General features: G+C 40.5%; 1 protein-coding gene across 1 annotated transcript in view; it reads left to right on the plus strand.

Moving 5' to 3' along the window:
* LOC116851226 (sodium-independent sulfate anion transporter-like) overlaps nt 1-24128 on the plus strand; it is a 220725-nt gene that overhangs the window by 93797 nt on the left and 102800 nt on the right. The window contains exons 5-6 of the mRNA XM_032830443.1: nt 5497-5661; nt 10050-10211. Coding sequence (XP_032686334.1) covers nt 5497-5661; nt 10050-10211 — 327 coding nt within the window. The remainder of the gene's footprint in view (nt 1-5496; nt 5662-10049; nt 10212-24128) is intronic.

A 24128-nucleotide genomic window follows, 5' to 3' on the forward strand; every position in this document is an offset into this window, starting at 1 on the left:
GCACTTTACTCTTGACCGCGACCCTTCGCGCTCAAAACCTATATCATTAATCACGACTTCTAGACTTTGGATCGACTCAGAATTGCATATCTGAGTTGTGCTAGCCTAGCAGAAGTCAGCACAAGTTTCAGTTTCGCCAGCACAAGAATTTAAAGGGCATCTTACTCTTGACCGCGGCCCTTCGCGCTCGAAACCTATGTCATTAATCACGACTTCTAGACTTTGGATCGACTCAGAATTGCATATCTGAGTTGTGCTAGCCTAGCACAAGTCAGCACAAGCTTTAGTTTTGCCAGCACAAAAATATTAAAGGTATTTTATTCTTGATTTTCGCAACCTTTCGCACGCGCAACTTGATTGATCAGGATAATATTAAATTACACGGAAGTAAATAAGATATCTCTCTTTGTTGTGCATTTGTTTCCTGCACGTATGCCGTTCCACCGCGTCAAGGTGGAGATTATCGGAACGGTTTTTTTTGTATTTTTTTGTTTTTTTTTATCTTTTTTTATATGTTTTTGTTATTTTTTGTTTTTTTTCTTGTATTCTAAAATTTGTGTCGTTTTCGTTTTAATATTTTTTTAATCTCCTTTTACATTACAGTTTTCTTGATGATAAAAAAAAATGAATGGACGTTCGAGCGAACGGAATAATTATCGAGACACCGCGTATTCCTTACGTATAGACGAGAGTGTGAGTCAAGCGTTTTCTTAGTATGGGTTACACGTATTTTAGGACAACATTTCTGGTGACCATGTTTCATAACGCTATCTCTCTCGCTCTTACGTCTGCGATAGAGGATGGAAGATCGCCGCGACTCCCACTATTCTCTTCCAAGATATCCGACGATCCTATACCACTAGTCCCAAACGCCATTCCGTACTGCTCGTGCCTCACCTACAAGCAGCAGTGTGTGAGTGACGTGTCATCGTGTGCGAGTCACACGGATATACGGACAGCATTAACGCCAATGCGTGGACATATATGTATGTATATCCTTTATTGATCACCAGTATGGGGTTACAAAGTCTATGGAGTTACAATATTCTTCTCCACGCTACGCACATATCTGCACCCTACCTCTTACATCTAAACTTACTTCTAACTTATATTTAACTTACATATTTAACTTTTTTTTTTAGGCAGAGGAAATGCATTACGCACGCCCTCAGAGAGGATAGGACCTCCTAGAGGGTAGTGTGGGACTCTCTTCCTCCCTTAAAACCTGGGGGAAGGAGCCAGCCCACTAAAATCTCTGCCAGGGCCCCTTGCGGCCGTCGCGACGGCGCCCTGGAAACCACTTGCACATAACTTCCGGGACGCCTTTGGTCCTCGTGAGGGTCATTCAGGCAGTCCCACCCCCTCGTTCCGGGAAGGGTAGAACTCCCCCCGGCCTTCTCACACTTTCTCCCGGCGATGAGACGTGGGTCCTTCCGTATTACCGCTCCTATCTGTGGTATTGAGGGCCAGATCGCTCCTACGACCCGACCCACCCCAATGGTCCTGACCGAGATCTTCTGGGGGGAGGAGTGGGCGATATGCCTCTTCCCTCTTACGGTCAGGACGCGCCGTACTCTGGGAGGGGAGTCAGCGGTCCCGCACGAGCAGGAGAGCCGCGTCTCTCCACTCCGGGAAGCGCCTAGTCATACTCCTGATGACTGGGAGGTTGCGTGCCGACTGAGCGCGGAGCGCTCTCCCCCCAGGACGCCTCCTGAGGTTACGCCCCCGGGCCCATCGCCGGCTGTTGCGGCCCACTCGCAAGTGCATCGGGGGTGGGGACGTCTGGGTGTCATCTCCTCCCCGCCTGTGGGTGCCCTTCTAGGCCGCGCAAGTGCGCGGCTGGGAGAGGCATCCATGTATCTAACTTAATCTAAATTTACTTATCACGTGGACCTCCGTTTCTCTCTCTCTCTCTCTCTCTCTCTCTCCTCTCTCTCTCTCTCCTCTCTCTCTCTCTCCTCTCTCTCTCCCTCCCTCCCTCCCTTCTTCCCATTCACGCAACCTCTCCCCCAACCCCTCTCCACATCTCCAACATTTTCATCCCCTTCTCCTCTCCTCTCCTTCCCCCAAAATCTTCCTTACCGTTTCTCCAACTTCTTCCCTCCCCATCTCCCTCCGTACGTCTCTCTCACACATGTTCCCAGCTCTGCACTTCACCCTCACATATCCTGCATCTCCTCTTTTTCTCCTTGTCCCAATACATATCCTCTCTCATCTCATTCCCCATTGTAAACCTGATCACTCTCCTCCACCTTTCTTCTACCCACTCCTTTTCTAAGTATTCCGCTATTATTTCTCCTTCCATAAACTGATACCATTTATTTCTTCTTGACCCCCTAATCTTTTCCCGTCTCTCTCTTTTGCATCTCTCTCTCCTCCAACTCCTCATATCTCTTCTCCTCCTCTTTCCCTACCCGCCGTTCTCTCTCTTCCATAAACAATTTCTTTTTTTTCTCCCAGCCCCCCACTATTTTACCTGTCTTCCATCTCTCCCTCATTTCCTCCTAACGTCTCCTTGTCATTACTCCTCATCCGCCCTCCTCCAGTATCCTTTAAAAATTCCAAGCCCTCTTCCCTGCCTTTCCTCTCATCTTATCCCTTCCCACCTCCTCTCTCATTATATACCCCGGTTTTCTTCTCTCCACTCTCATTATCCACTTCATAAACCGTTCTTGCACTTTCTCCAAATTCTCTCTCTCCCTCCATTCCCGAATCTCCGCTCATCACACTCATAAAATATTCCTTCAATTCTCCCATTTCAATTCCCTCATTTACTCCAGCTTTCCTCGCTCTCTCTCTCCTCACCAACTGCCAAACCCTTTCCTCTGTCCTTGCTTCCATCATCTCCCTTTCTATCCTTTCTCTTTCCTCTTTCTTCTTTCTCTCACAAAGCCTCTTATATTCTATCTTCCTTTTCTTATATCCCATCTTGCTCTTCCCTTCATTTTCTCAACTCCCTTTTTACCTTCTTGTTCCTGCATTCTTCATTTCACCATCCTCCCTCTCATCTCTTTACCTCTCTCGTCCTCCACCTCGCATACTCTTAAAGTTCTCCTTATCCTCTCCATCACTTCCACTATCTTCTCCTGTCTCCCTTCCCTATCTACCTGAATCTTTCCTAACTCCCTTTCAAATTTCTCTCTTCTTTCCTCATCCCATTTACCGCTACATTTCCTCGCTCTTCTCATCATCTGCCTACCCCCTCTCCTAATGTCTTCTCTCATCTCCAAGATTATTGGGTGATGAATCTATTTCCTCACCCATCTCCATTCTAATCACCTCTCCCAACACCTCCTAGTATATAATCTATCACTGACTTCTCATTTCTACCGTATACGTAAACTCACCCCCTTTATCCCCAACCACATTTTCATACATTATCATGAATCCTTTTTCCTCTATTACCTGCAACAACTTTGTGTCTTACCCATTCACCTTTTTGTCTTTCGATTTCCTCTGCCTCTCTTCCTCCTCCTTTCCTTCACCCTTACTCCACCTTCCTCTCTTTTCCGTTAATTCGCGTTAAAGTCTCTTCCTATAACTATCCTCCTCCCTTCATCCCCATTTTCCATCTATTCTTTCAACCCTTATAGCTTTCTCTCTATATCCCCATTTACATATACTTCTATAATCATCCATTTACATCCTTCCCTGATAATTTCCCCTTTTATCCTCCCTTCCGCTTCCTCATTCTCTTCCTCTAACTTTATCTCCCCTAGGTCCTTCCTCATTCCCATTAACATCCCCTTCTCGCCCTCTCCTTCCTGTTCCTCCTTCTCGCCATCTGTATTTTCCATTTATATTCTTTCGGTAGTCTGTCCTTCAATCTTTTCCAACCTTTCTTCTCTAACCACGTTTCCATCATAACTACCACCTCCCATTTCTTCACCCTCTCCCAGAATTCCTCGTCCTTGTTCTCCAATCCCGCTACATACAAAAACGCTACTTTTCTTCCTCCTTCTTATTCCCTGTCCCTCCTTCCTCCCCTCTTCTTCTAATCTAATTCCCCCAACACTTCACTCCTCTCAACCTCCCAGTCTCTCAAGCTCAATCACTTTTCATCCTCTTCCCAATTCTACCACTTTTCATCTATCTGTATTCTTTCATATCTTACCCATACTCTTCTTCCTTTTTCCTTCTTTCTTCTAGCCATCTCCTCTAAATTTCACTTTATCTTCCTTCCTTTCCACGTTAAATCATCTCTTATCCACACTTCCCTCTTTTCCCACTTCTTCTTCCTCCTCATTATCTCCTTTTTCGCTCCCAGTTTCTCTATTCTAATCCTTACCCAACTATTTCACTCTCTTCTCGCTATTTTCTTCACATCCTTATCTCCCTCTCTATCCCCATCTCCCTCATTATTTTTTTTATCCTTTCCTTTACTTCCCTCTCCTCTCCCTTCATCCTTTGTACCATTATATTTCTCCTTCTTTCTTCTCTTTTTCTCATCTTTCCCGTCCTTCCTCCGCCTTCTCCCTCTTCCTCTTAAACATCTCTTCTAACTCCTCACACTTCCTCTCCTTTTCTTCTTTAACGAACTTTTTCTCTTTTTCTGCATTGACCTTCCATTCCTTTCCTCCATATCTCTTTTTTCAACCTCTCCTCTTATCCTCTCTTTCTAATTTTACTATTCCATTTCTTCTTATCTCTATCTATTTCACTATTCTCTAGTCTATTCCCCTGCCTACCTCTGCCTATCATCCCACCGGTACCTTCTTCGCCTTTCAGTTCCAATTTACTCACCTAGATGTCTCTCTCTACTTCTCTCCTCTCTACCTCTCTCCTCTCTACCTCTCTCCTCTCTACCTCTCCACTCTTTCTTCTCTATCCTAACCTCTTCTGCCTTCCAACTTCGTCCTCACTTTTCCATCCCTTCACTCTTCCCTCTCTGTCACACACACACTTCCACATTCCCCTTACTACCCTTCTCTTCCTCTCATTCACATCACCCCTCAATACCAAACCTTTCTCTCTCTTTCTCACACTTTCTCCACATATTTAACTTGCCAGTCATCTAACACACACCGGAAACGGAAGTCCCCGGTGCGTGTACATTAGTGTTGTAGAATAACCCAAAAAATATCATCGAAATTCGTGACATCAGGTACGTGCGGTTCCCTTATAAGATAAAGATTTTACATGTTTTTACAATCTAGATATTGAGAAGATGTTTCGATTTCTCTATCTAGATGATCTTCTTGATAGTTTCATTTAGATATCAGTAAATATTTTTTGTAAATTATATACTTCTGAATGTTGAGAGGTTCGTAGGTTGCTAGTGGGGCGATGAGATAAGAAAAATAGCGGTCAAAAATCAGTCAAAATGTGCAACGCGTGCGAAGTTTTATTATAGAGAAAAATATATTTTTCCCATTTATTACGTGAAATATAAACTTTGAGACAACTAACCCGTGTGAATTCTAAATCCGCTCTTCCCTGCATATGCAGGACATCTTATATGCAGAACATTTAAGCATATTACACTTTTTTTTGCAGGGAAAATTGAATCCGGCCTGCCTACAATATCGTTACCACCCTTTTCAGTGCAAGTAGGCAATCAAACTTATACGTTCCTCAACATGTGTGCTCATTACGGATCGGGCATAGTGATACTTCCTCTCATATCTGTCTTGGCGAACGTAGCGATAGCTAAAGCGTTTGGTATTGACTGATTTAATTTTTAATCAAATTGTACGAATTACCGTCGTTCGTAACTCTCGCCGCATAAAAATTTAAGACCTGGCTGCGTTTGCTTTGGATGCTTATGTGCTGTAAGCACTTATAAGCTTTGCTTACACTGTTCGTTTTGGTATAATAAGCGGTTACAGATCGAATAATAACGTCATCGTAACATCATAATTTCTACTTATAAACGCTTATTTCAGCCAAGTAGAGCAGCGAAAGTGTGAGTGCCTATATTTGTTTCGAGACGCACTGTAAGCAGTGTCAAACACGAGAAATGAAAAAATAGTTCTTACAATAGATCTAACATAAGTTGTTTTATTGAAAGATGCAAAAACCAATTATGTTTACACAATATTTGTCACTGGAATGTGATTTAAATTATTCATTGTTGCGTCTCGGAAAGCGAAACCCCACGTTAGGCGCATTAGCGCATCTAATTTGGAAAAGTGCCTTACTCAGAAAGCGCCTTATATGGAGAGACGCCTTATATGGAGAAACTCTTTATACGGAGAGGCGCCTTGTTTTCGGAGAAGCGCGAGTTCGCGACGCTACCGCGATGCAGTGCAAGTAGGACACATCCACCTAAGCGAAAATAGAAGCAAAGCATCCTATACAGGGTATCCTACATGATCTTTACAATCTTTCGTGAGGACGTAGAGCGGATTGAGATAAACACAAAAGTCCCAATGCCGTTTTGCGATATTCTCAATAATAATCGATAAATTAATTGTAAAAGATTAAGGAAAAACTCACGCTGAATGGTTAAGGGAGGAGCGCTTGCAACCCAGTAATAGCAGGCAAATATCAACGCGCGGCTCACATCGCTAGGATCCTACATCTTGCCGCACCGCTCTGAGGCGAGATGTAGGAGTGCAGCAATATAAGTATAAGCAATGGTGCGTTGTTGTTTTAACCCGTTTCGCCCCAAAATGACTTAAATTTTGTTTCTTTTCTTCGTTACAATAATTTTGATAGAAAACATTTATAGATCTTTCCGATACTCGATTCCGTATAGATGTACGGTATGTCCTTTCTGAATCTGAAGTCCATTTTTTGCTATCACGCGCCATTTTTTCAATATATTGGCTGAAACGCCAAAAAATGAAAAAAAAATAGAATATCGTTTGTTTGTATTGCTGCATCCGCGCTATCAAAGATGGTTCGATCTTTTTAATGATCCCGGTATTGAAGAGACAGAGGAACGAGCTTTGGTTAGCAACGAGAATAACAGCGGCTGTCAGAGAGAGTTGACAGGAAGACATAGTCGCGAGCGGTCGTGTTTTCGACGATATTAATTCTGAGCCTGTAAAGATGTGTTTCGCTGTACATTAAAGCTTCTCGTTCTTTATAATTGTGTGTTATATTCATTCCTCCCGTGCGCGGTCGCGTGTGCAAGTGCCAGCGTAACAGTATCTTATTTTTCGGCATGATTCTATTATAGGATCGTATTAGTTGTATGGATTTCTTTTTTTGCTGTGTAATAAGTATAGAATATAAATATATAATATATAATATCCAGAGGTTTGATACAACCTCAAAATGAGATAGTTGAACACATTTTTGCAACTTATGGTTATATAATCATATTCGAGTTGCAATATTTATTTGAAAATAATACGGCTATTGAATAAAAAGTGCAGAATAATATACATTGCAAAACAAATTAAAGTTGTTATTTTACACAATAAGTTAAAAAAAATGTGCCTAGTTATGTTATTGTTATAATCGCGAATAGTACCAGCGCTTTCGAAACACTTCTCGAGGAATTGTTTCAATTGCGTCACAACAAGGAAGCGATGTGCAAGTGCTGCGATAAGCACCACCTTGCACATTCCGCATTTAGGACCTCAATTCCAAACGCATGACACCATTACCAAATATGGTAATGTTCTTGTCGCCAGGCACCCCCTCCGACAAGTCTAAAACAATACTATAAAAAAGCGGAGAGACCACTCGCGTCAGGCTTAACATCTCGGTCTCTCGCCGCGACATACGCGTCATACGTGACTTACGCGCGGTTCGCATATTAACTCATAAGTACGGGAGTAGTAATTAAAACTCATACAAGTGTACAAATTAAATAAACCTTTTTATATTTTACACTACAAGAAGTAGTTAAAACTTCTACTACATTTTATCCACCGCCACACACCCTGCCGCGCCCGCATCACCGATCTCGAACTCTTTTCGTGTCCTGGCAACACGGGCACGACATTATTTTGAGATTATATTACTCATTAGAATCATCATTATCACATATTACATTCTTTATTCATTCAACAACAGTATTATTTTCTTAATAAGTATTGCAACTCGAGCATGATTATATAACTATAAGTTGCAAAAAGGTGTTTAATTATCCCATTATGTAAAACCTTCGAATCTTATATAGGGTGTCCCGCGTAAGACGGACCAAAAGGAAAATATAAGTAGAACATATAAAGTGAACAAAAATTGTATAGGTCATTTTTCAAACAACCACGTAAAATTTCGAGATATTAATTAAAATAATTGGACAAATTAGAACGCGCGACGCGACAGGCGGGACATACGGTTTGTAGTGGTCGGCGAAGAAAATGGACGATTGCTCGCGGGCCTATCTCATAGGTCAGAGAGGCGGACCGTTCGGGGCTATACTGAAATGGATAGTTCTGTATGTGCGTCTGTGTACGTGTGCGCTTGGAACGTCGGGTGACGAGTAACAGAAGGAGATAGATATATGACGTTCCATCTCTTTTTCTCGTGCACGTATTATTCTTTTCACAGTGACCGTCACGGCAACGATGCTGGGCAGAAGACGCGGCTCCTACTCACACAAAGAGAAGCCAGATACATGTACGCTTAGTGCTTGAACTGTCAATATACATGTATAAGCGCGCATGCATGGCTGCTTCTTGTGTACGTGCTATACTGTTAAATCCGTAATGTCAAATTAATTTGAATCATTTTTAATTATTCCTATATGTTGCCACTGCTCATACTGAATATGTCGTTAATTTAACTAAGATAGAGAGAGATCTTTCGCCGAGCGACAGAGAGAATGTCATTCCCTCTTTCTCGTTTCCGCAGCTGCTCCGCATCCACGCGATATGGAACGCCTGTCGCGTCGCGCGTTCTAATTTATCCAACTATTTTAATTAATATCTCGAAATTTTACGTGGTTGTTTGAAAAATGACCTATACAATTTTTGTTCACTTTATATGTTCTACTTATATTTTTCTTTTGGTTTGTCTTACGCGGGACACCCTGTATATTATGTATATTCTATACTTATTACACCGCAAAAAAGAAATGTGTTTCGAACGGCCCGAGGAGAGCGACCGGTTCGTTTTGCGAGATGCGGATAAATGTCCGCTCGCCGCGTGGAAACCGCGGACTTCGTCGCCGGCAGCCCGCTATCCAGCGGCGGTGAGATGACGTGGGGTGCAAGCGATTCGCGAGGCTTTTGGAGACGAGAGTCTTCGTCTCCGTGTGTGGTGGGTCATCGACTCGAATAAAGCGAGCTAGATCAATCGAAGCGGCGGCCCTGCGTGGATGCACCGCTTCCCAGCGCCTCCGCGCTAGGAGAAGTCCCCCTTGTCGGAGGATCAATAGTAATGAGAATCGTAACATCGCGCGGGCGACGTAGACTAAGTCTCGCGGAGACTTAGACGCGAGTGTGACTCGCTTGGAGTCGCGTATGCGACGGGTATAGCTTCAGTGTCGGTGAAGAAGCGAATGTGGTTCGCGTAAGTGCTGCAGCCCAGGCAGCGACTAAGTGAAGGCGAGTTATATAAACCCAGATTTATGATGAAGATATATTGAAGATTAAAAGAAACAAGGTTAAATGAAGCCATCCCCATTTATTTAGCGCATATTCTTTCTCTCTCCTACGAGTGATAGCTTTGATCCACAATAACGAGTTAAGATTCACAAACAACACAATGTCCATAATCATCATTATAATCTAGTATAATCTCCACTTAACCTGCCGTTCGTTGTATAGGCCTTTGAACAGAACGTCTGCTTGCAATCATAATATTTTCCAGAATATTATTATAAAGATTTTCGTAATCTTCGTCAGTATCACACTGTAATTTTAGCATTGTTAATATTAATGCAAATGGCATGCACATTAATTTTTTATTTACCACTTTACACATTTACAATCGCCAAAGCGAACGGTATTTCTTACCGTCGTGTAAGCATTTAAATAATAAATTGAACGGCTTATAAACGTTTATAAACGCTCACCGCATGTAAACATCCAAAGTGAATGCAATTATTGAAATATCATGTCAGGCGCAATCTCAAGGATATAAAATTGTGAACTATCGTCTTTAACAAAGCCTTCGTGTTTTTTTAACGAGTTATCTTTTTGCAGCAATGGGTGCTAATGTCAACGCTACGCAAGAAATGCTGACACTCGGCCTTTGCAATATATTCGGCAGCTTTGTGTCGTCGATGCCGACCGCTGGTGCATTTACAAGAAGTGCAGTCAGTAGTGCCAGTGGCGTGCAAACACCTATGGCCGGTTTATATTCTGGTAGTATTTATAAAAGAAAAATGATATCAATCTTATTTTCCCTTAGGGTTAGGAAAGTTACTTTCTAAAAATAATTTGTTACCGTTACTTGTTTCCTGTTAAAAAAAGATTACTGTTTTTAAAAGTTTTAAAATATTTTTAAAGTTATGACATTTTTAAAGTTATTGACACTCATTACCATCGCTGTTACTTATTTTACAAAATAACTCGTTATCTTTATCATTACTTAAAAAGTAATGAATAGTTACAATTTTCGTTATTTTTTTCATCAAGTTTTGACATTCTCTTTTACTATTTGTTACCGCTTTATATTGGGTGCGTTCAGCGAACTCAACAGTTGCACAACAGTTGAGTAATTCGTCAATGTAATTGGTTTAGATTTAGGAATCTAACAGTAAAAACCAATAATCGCTGATTGCTTACTGAGCGCTTTTTTCGCTGAACGCGCCCATTATATACTATATAAATTTCATTTATGCAAGGTATATTGTTCAAATGTATAATATTTTGGGTAAAACTTTGCAATGGCCTAGTTTACATCGTGCACTTAATACGCGCATAAAATAGTAACTTTTTATTAAATAATTTTAATACTAACAATGCATATCAACGACGACGCATTCAATTGATATAATATGTCTTCTAGATTAATATATTACCATTAGAGTATTATACCAACTTAATATATAGTTGTTTATACAGGGTGTCTGATTCGTACCGTACCAGAGCTAATATATAGCTAGAATAGGTCAGGGGGAATAATGGAATAGGTGTCTTTTTTTAAACAACCACATAAAATTTTAAGATATTACCAACGAAAGATTTCTATCGAGCGGCAACTCAATAGCCAATCAGCACACGCACTGCGGCGAGACAAACGCTGTACGCACTGTAGCATCGGCATGACAGACTAGCCGGCCCAGCCTCCTAGCAACACGCTTTCCTTGTCGGCTGGTCTGTTATGCCGATGCTACAGCGCGTAGAGCGTTTGTCTCACGCGCGTGTGCTGATTGGCCAGTGGAGTTGTTAATATCTCAAAATTTCACGTGGTTGTTTAAAAAAAGACACCCATTCCATTACTCACCCCGACCTATTTTAGCTATATATTAACTCTGGTACGATACGATTCAGACATACTATATACATCGTCGATATTAATATTATTTAATAGAAAGTTACTATTTAGTACACGTATCAAACATGATGTAAACCAAGCCAATAACATACCTAGTACCTATGATCTTGACTTTCATATATATGATGAGGCCACCTTCTTGAGTAACGGATGGAGACCAAATGCATACAGACTCAATTTCATACCACCACTCAGTGCTCTGCTTTATCTAGTGAATTAATAATTGCATTTACTTGCATTTGGAATAGTCCACGAGTAACCTTCAGAAGATTTCAGCCGTCGCTCATTGTCTATTAACAAATTATTAATGAAAGAAGTTTGAAAAATATATTATAATTTTTCGATACTGTGTACTGTTAAAGAGGCAAAATGCGATATACAATGTCCAAAAAGTTCCGGGACGTCTAAATAACTCCTTAGGAAAGCGATATCGAGAAAAACATTAATACAAAAGTTTTAGGATTGAAAACAAGGAATTCGATGATGTATTTGATCTTGACCCAAAGGTCAAGTTTAGGGGAGCGGTGCATTTGGACACAGTACAATTGGACACGTTGTAAATAGACATGTTGCAAATAGACATGAAACTTTACACAGAGTTCAATTAGACACAGTTACTTTTGGATAAAAAGCAGAAAATGCCATCATTCATCTGCACACCGTTCAATTGCGCACCGTTCGTTTGGACCGTTTAATTACCCACCGTTCATTTGGACACCGTTCAGTTCGACACCGTTTAATTGGACCTTCGTTTATTTGGACACTATTCAATTGCTCACCGTTCTATTGCCCACTGTGCTTAAGATCCCAAAAGACTTCAGCCTCCATTCGCCGCTGTGCGGAGGCTCTGGGGGGCGAAACTCCGCTAGTCATTTGGCTAGAAACAGGCACCTTTTTATTAATATTTCGGAAACTATAGGAAATGCGCAAGTAGCTACAGAGCATATACATCTCGCTGTTTGTCGTCAGTGTGACAGTTTTCCTAACCTTAATAGTAATCAATTTTGTCGGGTGTATATCAGTTGGACACGGGGCAATTGGACACAGTCCAATCACAAGTCGCTGTTCCAAGGGATCCTACAAATGTCTCTAATCACACGGTGCTGTGATTGGCTGTGTCCAAATGCACGGTGTCCAAGTGCACCGCTCCCAATTTTGTCAGCTAATATCTTACCTCGCAGTAGAGAGCGATGATTTTGTCAAATAAAAAAATTGTTTTTCGTGCAAAAACGTGTCGATTGAGTTTATTTTAATCGAAACCGAAGATCAGGGCCCTAAACTGAATAATTACTATTTTTTTTAAATTATTTCTTATATCTTTTCAATTATGTTTTTAAATAGACGGAGCGCAATTGAACAAATGCACGGTGCACATCTTTCTGTGTCCAAATGAACGGTGGGCATTTGAGCGGTGGGCAATTGAACGGTGGGTAATTGAACGCTGTCCAAATGAACGGTGTGCATCTTTCTGTATCCAAATGAACGGCGCGCAATTTCCGTATCCAAACGAACGTTGAGCAGTTGAATGGTGGACAATTGAAAATGTTCAAATGAACGGTAGGCAATTGAACGGTGTCCAACTGAACGGTGTGCATTTTCCTGTGTCCAAATGAACAGTGTACAATTAAACGGTGTTTAAACGAACGGTGGGCAATTGAATGGTAGTGTGGTGGATGTACATCACTACGATATTGCACATAAGTCGCCGCGCGCCGCCGAACGCCACCCGGCTCACCGCAGCATAGGGGAGCGCGTAGTCCGCGACTCCGCCGCTAGACAACGTACCACGGAGTCTGCTTGCTCGAAGTAAAAATCTAACTAAGGGGCCTACAAAAAGAGGCCCTTGTGGGTGGTCGAACAGATCTCGCGATGCTGAAACATGCGCCTCCCGAAGCACTGAAGTACATGCTCCTCTATGGCAAGCATTGGAACACACATACACTCTCAAAAACACTACCAACACATGCTCTTCTTCACACATTGAAGAAGTGTATCCAGCGGTATAGGACACTGAAATACGTGCCCAGACACTAAAAAGGACGTGTCATAACATAAGGCCATGACATCACACAGTGCTGAGTAAGTGTTAAATCGGCAATATCCAAAGGATGCTGAAACACGCATCCGAGTGATAGAATCACTGAAACACGCGTTTATCCCGAGGTAATGAAATACGTGCTCTTTTGGCAAAAAAAATTCGCTGAAATACGCGTTCATCAATTACAGGGCAAAGAAGGGAACACCGCCAGGAACTTCACGAGGACCAGCGCATCTACCAGACTTATATCAGAGAAAGAAGGAATCAAGGCAAGTTAAATTGCTGAAGGCTCTATTTTCAGAGGAAGCACCAAGATCTCCAGCTACTTGACCAAAGCGAAAAAGTCCCACGCCAAAGAACTCCTTCACCAACACCAAGAAGCTCGAACTCATCCTCTTTACAGACGAGGCTCACCGCACGCCTTTCCGGCTAAGATCGGTGATAAAAGTCCCAACTCTACCACGCAAAGAAAAGACACAACCATTATGTTTAAGCCCTATACGCCTCATACGGCCACCACTACATACTCTGCATAAGTACAACCGCGGAGCAAGGAGACCGCTCTCCCCCCGTTACGTCGAGAAGGAGAACGAACCGAGCGAATCTAACGCGGAACCGAACGAATCTTGTAGTAATGCCTGTCAAAGGCAAATCCTCCGGCGTCGACAATTGCGCAAAAATCTCAAAGTGGCAATTAGCTTTAAGATACACAAACGTAGATAGCAAAAATATATACATATATAGTCGTAAAAAGAGCAATTTAATCAAACCTCCACGATCACCAACATCCCCAAATTGGTGACCCCGATGTAATTTGAAGGATAATGCCAGTAGAACGTTCGTCAACGAGACAGTAAATCTATGAAATTTTAACAGTACTAGCATATCGCATTCAACAAGCGAGACAAATCAAACAGATGAACCGTTTGTGCACAAGGTCGCAGTCAGAGCTCCCGCTTTCTGGTCGGACGAACCAGAATTATGGTTTGCACAATTAGAAGGACAGTTTATCCTCGGTGGAATTATACAAGACGCCACGATATACGCTCATGTACTATCAGAATTAAATACAAAATACGCAAGAGAAGTAAAAGACGTCATCACCATTTTGCCAGCGCAAGGAAAGTATCAAGCATTAAAAAGGACCTTAATACAACGACTGTCTGCGTCACAGGAGCATCGTACACGCCAGCTACTGGAATACGAGAATTTAGGCGACCGAAAGCCGTCACAATTCCTAAGGCATTTACATTTGTTCCGTAAAAAATGTAACAACAGTTCCTCTGGAACAACAGTACCTGAGCAATGTTTTGGAACAATAGTACCTGAGCAGCTCTTTCGAACATTATGGTTGGGTCGACTTCCTGCACAGATGCCGATTATTCTCACCACACGAGCTCAGAATCGTTTGGAAGAGGTTGCAGAGCAGACCGATCGGATACACGAAGTTGCCAACCGATCCGAAGTTATGTCCACAACCGACGCAATGCAGCAATAAGAGCAGATCACAGAATTAACAAAGCAAGTAGCGGAAATTAGTCAACATAGGAATAATCCTTTAAGAGTGCGAAGACAAGCAAGAAGCAAGTCACGTGCAAAAAGCACGACAGCCAGGGTTATACTTCTACCACCAGAGAATTGGACAAAAACCCCGAAAATGTATCCAACCGTGCAATTTTTCGTCAAAAAAGGAGGGCAGTCGTTGATGGCGGCCAACAACTACGCTCTGACTCCACGCTGCTTGTTTGTAATGTCGACAAACGAGCAAGCAATTGCTCATAGACACCGGATCAGATGTAAGCGTCTATGCACGTGCTGCAACTCCCGGTTTTCGGCAATCGATACACGTTATACACGGCTCAGTAATGCCTACATACAGGATTACGGTGGAAATAATTTCGGACTGAGGCGAACATTCCCATGGCGATTTGTTATCGCTAATGTCGCGCAGCCTATTATCGGAGCAGATTTTTTTAGCGCATTACCTCCTTCCTGACGTGCGCACTGGACAACTCATTGATGGACAAACTGGGCTGAAAACTTCTAGGAAACTCGATACATATCAAACTCCAACGTGAGGTCTCAAAGGATAGCAACCTTTGACTTTGAGAGACTGACAGCTGTACCATTCGATACAGTAACATTGTTTCTCTCTGTATTCGCCGTTCATTCGGAATCGTGCCAGAGATGTCGCTTCCGAATGGCATCTCTGAGCGTTGCTATCCTTTAAAGTCCTCAAGGTACAAGACCGGTATAGTTGAATGTTAGAAGAATTCCCAAGCATTACATGGCCAGCAATAGGGCCAAAGAAGTTAAAGCACATCACTATATCAAAACAACGGAAAGTCCTCCAGAAGCTTGCCGATCACGGAGATTGGTGCTGGATAGCAGCAAAAGCAGAGTATAATTTCCTTTTACAAGAGGGAATAATTAAGTCATCCAAAAGTCCTTGAGCGTCTCCCCTACATATGATCCCGAAAAAAGAAGACGCTTGGAGACCGTGCGGGGATTACGGAAGGTACACTCGAATGATACCTGATTGATATCCCATACCGCATATCGAGGACTTTGCGCAAACGCTGACAGGGAAGATTTTCTCTACATTTGATCAAGGCATACACTCAGATTCCGGTAAACTTGCATTTATTCCGTTTGGATTACGCAACGCAGCGCAAACGTTTTAACGTTTCATCAACGAGGTGTCTCAGGGATTAGACTTCTGTTATACATACATAGATGACATTTTAGTAGTCTCTGCTACAGAAAAAGAACACGAGGGACATCTGCGGAAGCTTTTCTCTCGATTACAAGAGTATGGGGTATTAATTAACCCAGCTAAATGTGTATTCGGTGCGAAGAAAGTATGTTTCCTCGGATATCTAAAGTCGGAGCAGGGAACAGAGCTACGACGGAATACAAACCATAAAAACTTCCCACAACCAACTACGGTTAAGCAGTTACGTCAATTCCTGGAAATCTTTAATTTTTACCGCTGATTCATTCCCACCGTTGCACAGGACCAGGCCGTGTTAAATGGTTTTACCGGAGGAGCAAAGGTGAAAAGAAAAACGCCGATCAAATGGACAATAGAAAACAAGAAAGCATTCGAGAAATGTAAAGACAGCTTTGCCCGTGCCGCGCTTCTCGCGCATCCCGATCGTACAACGGAAATAGCGCTGACTACAGATGCATCGTAAATCGCTGTTGGTGCAGTAATTCAACGAGTTAATAAGGAGTGGCAGCCTTTAACCTTCTACAACAAGAAACTCAGTCCCGCACAAACAAAGTATAGTGCGTATGATTAAGAGCTGCTAGCAATTTATTTGGCGGTCAAACAATATCGGCACCTGTTGCAAGAAAGAAGTTTTACTATATATATTGATCATAAACCGATCATATATGCATTACAACAAGATCCGTTACATAGCTCCCCAAGGCAAATGCGGCATCTCTCTTACATCGCAGTTCAGCACAGACATCCGTCACATATAAACGATAACGTGGTGGCTGACATGCTATCCAGGGTAGAGAGCATACAACCGACGGTGGATCTTGAAGCATTAGCAGTTTCGCAAGAGGAGGACAAAGAATTTCGAGAATTTCGGCAGCAGCAGACAGCGTTAAAACTGGAAAAAGTACCAATCCCTGGATCAAATCGCAAGGTCTATTGTGATGTCTCGACGTCGACAATTCGTCCTTTTGTCACACAAGCATTAAAGAAGCAAGTATTCCCAACCTTGCATGGAATGGCGCACCCAGGGACAAAAGCAACTATAAAATTAGTAGCCCAACGTTACGTTTGGTCAAATATGCGAACGGATTGCAGGAAATGGAGACATGCGTGTATTCCATGTCAGCGCTCCAAAGTTAATTGACATACGCATACACCGTTAGGAAATTTCCTGATTCCCAGCCGAAGATTTGAACACATCCACATAGACATCGTAGGACCTCTGCTGAACTCAAGAGAATTCCGGTACTGCTTCACTATTGTGGATCGTTTTATAAGATGACCGGGAGCAATCCCAATACCGGATTACGGCAAAAACGGTGATATATTTTCAGTGAATGGACAGCAAGATTCGGTACACTAGCAAGAATTACAACAGATCAAGGACAATTTGAAGTAGAACTCTTTAGTTAGCTAACGCATTTAACCGGTATAACACACTGGAGAACGACGGCTTATCATCCCGCAGCGAACGGCATGGTGGAAAGATTCCACCGGCAATTAAAAACTGTTATTAAATGCCATGGAACAGAGGTATGGGTAGAGGTTTTATCTGTTATCTTAATGGCGATTCGAGCAGCCGTAAAAGAGAATTTGCAAGCCACGTCAGCTGAAATGGCATTTGGCGAAACGATACGACTATCAGGCGAATTCATACAAAAAGTTACAAACATAAAGACACAAGGAGTCAGTGAATTCCTTCAAGAATCGCGAAAGACTATGGAAAATTTATGTCTTCAGCCGATACAACATCATAGCCAACACGTCGTCTTTGAATACAAAAATATGGAGGAAGCATCACATATCTTTGTAAGACACGATGCACCAACGCGGGCCTTGCAACCTACTTACGATAGACCGTACAAAGTACTCAAACGTACGCTAAAGTACTACAAAATTCAAGTAAAGGGTAAGGCTACGAATATCACTATTGATTGACTTAAACCTGCGTATATGATGACAAACTTAGAAGAAACAATGCCAGCGACTACAAAACTGATACAGCAACTACAAACGCAGGAAGCAGTGCCTCCAGGAAGGGGGTGATGTGGCGGATGTACATCGCCACGATATTGCACATAAGCCGCCGCGCGCCGCCGAACGTCCACCGGCTCACCGCAGCATAGGGGAGCGCGTAGTCCGCGACTCCGCCGTTAGGCAACGCACCACGGAGCCTTCTTGCTCGAAATAAAAATCTAACTAAGGGACTTATAAAAGGAGACCTCTGTGGGAGGTCGAGCAGATCTCGCGGTGCTGAAACATGCGCCTCGCGGAACTCTGAAGTACGTGCTCCTCTGTGGCAAGCATTGGAACAAACGTACACTCTCAAAAGCAGTGCAAATACGTGCCTCCTCCACACACAGAAGAAGTGTATCCAGCGGCATAGTGCACTGAAATACGTGCCTCTACCCTAGGCACTAGGCAAAAGGACGTGTCATAACATAAGAATATGGCATCCCACAGCACTAAGTAAGTGTTAGATCGGCAACACCCAAAGGATGCTGAAACACGCATTCGAGTGGCAAAAGCGCTGAAACATGCGTTTATCCCGAGACACTGAAATATATGCTCTCTTAGGCAAAAATGCTGAAACACGCGTTTATCCCAAGGCACTGAAACACGTGCTCTCTTAGGGAAAAACTCAAAACACGCATTCATTCCTAGGCACTAAAACGCGTGCTCTCACTTGGCAGAAAGAAACGCTGAAATACGTGTTCACCAATTACAGGGCAAAGAAGGGAACACCGCCAGGAACTTGACGAGAACCAACGCATCTACCAGACTTATATCAGAGAAAGAAGGAATCAAGGCAAGTTAAATTGCTGAAGGCTCTCTTTTTCGCATAACTACCAAGACCTCCATCCACTCGACAAAAGCGAAGAAGTCCTCCACTAAAGACTCCTTCAACAACACCAAGAAGGTCATACTCATCCTCTCCACATACAGACGAGACTCACCGTACGCCTTCCCGACTAAGATCGATGATAATAGTCCCAACTTGACCACGCAAAGAGGAATGGACGCTACGATCATTATATTTAAGCCTTATCGCCTCACGCGGCTGCCACTGCATACTTTGCATAAGTACGATCGCAGAGCAAGGAGACCGCTCTCATCCCGTTACGGCGAGAAGAAGAACGAAGCACCAAGCGAACCTAACGCGGAACCGAGCGAATCTTGTAGCAATGTTTGTCAAAGGCGAACTTTCCGACAATTGTGCAAAAAGTCACAAAGCGGCAATTAGCTTCAAGATACACAAATGTAGATAGCAAAAATATATTCATATATATTCGTAAAAAGAGCAATTTAATGAAACCTTTACGATTACCAATATCCCCAAATGTGGGAATTTTCTCGCGTATCCAAAAGCAACTGTGTTTAATTGAACTATGTGTAAAATTTCGTGTCCATTTACAACGTTTTCAAGTTAATATCTAATATACCTAGTTAAAAATTTTGAAAAAATCGATTTTGTAAAAATCATATTTTCTTAAAATATATAATATTAGAAATATTCCCTCAAAATTTTAAGTTAATCCGCTGTATTTTCATGGAGATACACAACTTTGAGTATATGTCCGTCGAAACAGTCTAGTGCGGTAGCTGCACGAAGGATGAATATCATCTCTTTTTACTTGCCTGTTAGTCATCTATTGTATCTTACTAAAGCATATATTTTTGTTAGTAAATACAAGAGATCTTTTGAGATATTATAACAGTAAGTTCAATGAACTTTTTTAGACTAACAGATATAGGCACAAAGACGCTGGTAGTGCAGTAGTTGACGTCGAACTATACAGTCCGCTTTATTTTCTTCTATGAATTATGGATCGCAAAAAGGGTTCGAGAGAATTAAGAAAATCAGATTCCGAAAATCAAGAGAAAAAAAGGAAGGACGTATTTAATCCAGAAACAATGGGAGTACAGTAAGGAAAGTTTTAGTGCATCTGCAAAAAACTCAAGCTGCAGAAAGAAATTATTGTGCCTCAGGCCTATCTTTGAAAATCTTAGTAAAGATACTTTACTACACAGATATGTTGGTGGGTTTAATCAAAACAATAATGAAAGTTATAACCAATTGATCTGAAAAATCAGGCCGAAAATTATTTCAAGTGGCTCGATTATTGTTGAATTAGCGGCATATATCGCTGTCTGCTTATTTAATGAGGACTCAATAACATTAATACAAATATTACGATATATGGGAGTAAGCAGCGGTCCTAATTCCCATTAATATGTCAATAGAGAAGACGCTAAACGCACAGACAGATTTGAATATCGCGTGCAGCAGAGTAATAATTGGATGCGAGAACATCCAGGGAGAAAAGAATACGTCGTCGAAAAACAACAACAATACGTCGTCATATAACAATCGACATTTTAGAAGCATCAACTTCAGGAGAACATATACCATATGGCCCTGGAATTGATGACTCTGTGTAAATTGAAAAATAAAAATTTTTTAATTTAGCATAAACTGCACTTGAAACTTTAAACGCGTTTTTCTCAAAACTATCTTTTCAAAATTGGTGACCACAATATTTCAAAAACCACTGCATCAATCAATTTGAAATTTTATATCCTTTTTTTCAGACATGTAAATCTAGTTTTTGATCGAAGGACTTTTCCAATGCGTACTTTTTTTTTTAATGGACGAAAAATATCCGTTTTTCTTTAATCGAAACTTTAACTTTGAACAGTCACCATTTTGTCACAATTCAATTTTTTTAGAATATCGAACGATTAAAGACTAGATAAATTCATATACTAATTAAATTTTTGGGGTTTTTTTTATGTCAGATGACCTAATTCCAAACGATAGTGGTCATCGCAAAACGCATTTTAGAAGATGGCTTTTCGAACATTAGCCGTAATTTATTTACTTATTAGTATTTTCACATTAAAAAAATATGAGAACTTTGCCAAAGTAGGTTCTTTCGCATATAAAAACTTTCATACAAAAATATGTATTATATATATTTTTTGAAAAATATTCACAAAAATTCCTTTTTTTTCGGTATTTTAACTAGGTATACCTTTAAAGCGAGATACTTGATTAAGGTAAGACAAAGCATTGTCTAGCCAGTCAAGGCAAGACTGCAATGACTGTTCAGCCAATTAAGATAAGACAAAGCATTGTCCAGTCAGTCAAGGCAAGATTGTAACGAACGGATACAATCGAAAAGATATCTTTAAATAATACCAGCCGGAAATTTCTGGGAATTTCAGAGAACAGTAATTCTACATATAGTTCGCATTACAAAACAGTCGTAATGAAAAATTTGATGCATAGAGCATAATGAAAAATACCTCGAAATTAATCTAATTTTTCTAATTAGTCTTTTGGCATGAATTTACATGGGAATATTTATTCAGTTCTTGAATGACTCGTAGGAAAGAGCTTGACTCAATTTTGACCAAACATTATGTTCACATTAATGTCATACGAATTCGTCGTGTACGAGTGTACTTTATGGAGTGAACTTCTTCATTAACGGTCATTTCGAAAATCGATGGTTTCAAGTTACTCTTAAATGACCCTCAGGGATCACTTTGACCGAATGACTAAATACATATTTGGACGTAAAATTTCTCGTTCTTTCCATTTCCAACATAAGAACTGGGATTTCCATTTAAGATTTTCAAATTTATCTTGAAATGACCTCTAAACTAGACATTTGGGTCAAGATCAAGATCATCATCGAATTCCTTGTTTTCAATCCTAAAACTTTTGTATTTAGCGTTTTTCTCGATAACGCTTTCCTGTGGAGTTATTTAGCCGTCCCGGAATTTTTTGGACACTCTGTATATACAGGGGGTTCCATTTTAAATGCCCCAGGCAAAAATCTCCAAAAATATGGAAAACACGGAAAAATGTTTCAAACAAAAGTTACATGGTTCGATAGAGGACATAAGAAGATATCATTGGTTTGACCTAGCGTGGCGCTGCAAAGATCAGGTGGAAGTCAACTTTGCTCTTTTAAATAGAAACATATTTTTCATTACGGAATTTTATTTTACGTAAAGAAACAAACAACTTTTGTTTGAAAAAACTTTTTATACGACCTCTATTTTCTAGGATATTTATGGAAATGTCTACAAAATTTTTGTTTCAATAATTTTTTACTCAAATTTTATCAACTTTATCGAAAAATAGCTGGAGATAAAAATTTTTTATTTTCTTCTCATAGAACTCTGAAAAATTTTTCAAAATTTTTTAATTAACTTTTTAATACTACATTTTCTAGCGTTTGCTTGAAGTACTAAAAAGTTTTTGAAAAATTCTGAAAAAATTTTCAGAGCTCTATGAGAAGAAAATAGATTATTTTTATATCTTGCTATTTTTCGGTAAAATTGATAGAATTCCAGTAAAAAATTATCAAAATCAATAATTTTGTAGATATTTCCGTAAATATCTTAGAAAATAGAGGTCGTATAAAAATTTTTTCAAACAAGAGTTGTTTGTTTCTTTACGTAGAATAATATTTCGTCATTAAAAAAATATATTTCCGTTTAAAAAAGCAAAGTTGACCTCGACTTGACCTGAGCAGCGCAACGCAAGGTCAAACCAATGATACTGTCTTATGTCTCCTAGCGAATCATATAACTTTTGTTTGAAACATATTTCCGTATCTTCCATATTTTTCGAGATTTTTGCCTGGGATATTTAAAATGAAATACCATATGTATATACAGGGTGTTTATTTACCTACGCCCACAAAGCACATAGCGTTATTTCTTATAAAAAATTGAATCGAAAAGTCCTGAACTATTTTTGCCTTTGATGTTTAACGAGGTAAATATTCCATAATAAATTCCAGCAAATCTGCGCTGTTTTTTTTAGAAGTATACACGTCTGTGAGCTGCGTACTTGGTTGTTTATGTGAATACAGCGGCGGAACATTCATGCACACTACTAGGCGTGCGGTTCACAGCCATATATACCTCTAATGGACCGCGTGGATTTGCTGGAATTTATTCAAACAATTCTTGTTTGAAAAAATTTTTCTTATATATTTAAATATCTACAAAATTATTGATTTCAATAATTTTTTACTCGAATTATATCAATTTTACCGAAAAATAGCGAGAGATAAAAATCATCTATTTTCTTCTCATAGAGCTCTGAAAATTTTTTTCAGAATTTTTCAAATACTTTTTAGTATTTCAAGCAAATGCTAGAAAATGAAGTATTAAAAAGTTAATTAAAAAATTCTGAAACATTTTTCAGAGTTCTATGAGAAGAAAATAAAGAATTTTTATCTCTAGCTATTTTCGGGTAAAGTTGATAAAATTTGAGTAAACAATTATTGAAACAAAAATTTTGTAGATATTTCCATAAATATCCTAGAAAATAAGTCGTATAAAAATTTTTTTCAAACAAAAGTTATTTGTTTCTTTACGTAAAATAAAATTCCGTAATGAAAAATATATGTTTCTATTTAAAAGAGCAAAGTTGACCTCCACCTGATATTGGCAGCACCACGCAAGGTCAAATCAATAGTATCTTCTTATCTCCTCTAGAATATTTGCTTCGTTAAACATCAAAGACAAAAATGGTTTAGGACTTTTTGATTCAATTTTTCATAAGAAATAACGTTATTCGTGCGCGGAGGTAAAGAAACAGCCTGTATATATACAGTGCCCGCTAAAAGTTACGGGCCACCTAAATAATTTTTGAATAGTTTGAAATATAGGATTGAAATTTATAGGGATACAATGGGATCACAAAGTCTATTATTTAACCACAAAAACACCCTTCTTTACACCTCCGAGGGGCGGGGCGAGGAGGGGGCCAAAAATTATTAAATAGAATGTGGGGTCTAGTGAGGCCTCGTTCGAAAGGGCTTTCTGAAACGAGAACAACGCGGGGTCGCCGAGGTCTCTACGATTTTTTTTCACAGAGGTATGATCATTTGAACATTTCAATTGAGATTTTGCGATAGCGAGGGTCCACGGCGACAACAGAAGAAAGATAAAACTTTACGCGGGCACGCGTGTTCCTAAATGTGT

Source organism: Odontomachus brunneus, unplaced genomic scaffold, assembly GCF_010583005.1.
Source record: "Odontomachus brunneus isolate Ranch 3 - 2012 unplaced genomic scaffold, Obru_v1 Obru_scaffold_168, whole genome shotgun sequence".
Classification (NCBI taxonomy): domain Eukaryota; kingdom Metazoa; phylum Arthropoda; class Insecta; order Hymenoptera; family Formicidae; genus Odontomachus; species Odontomachus brunneus.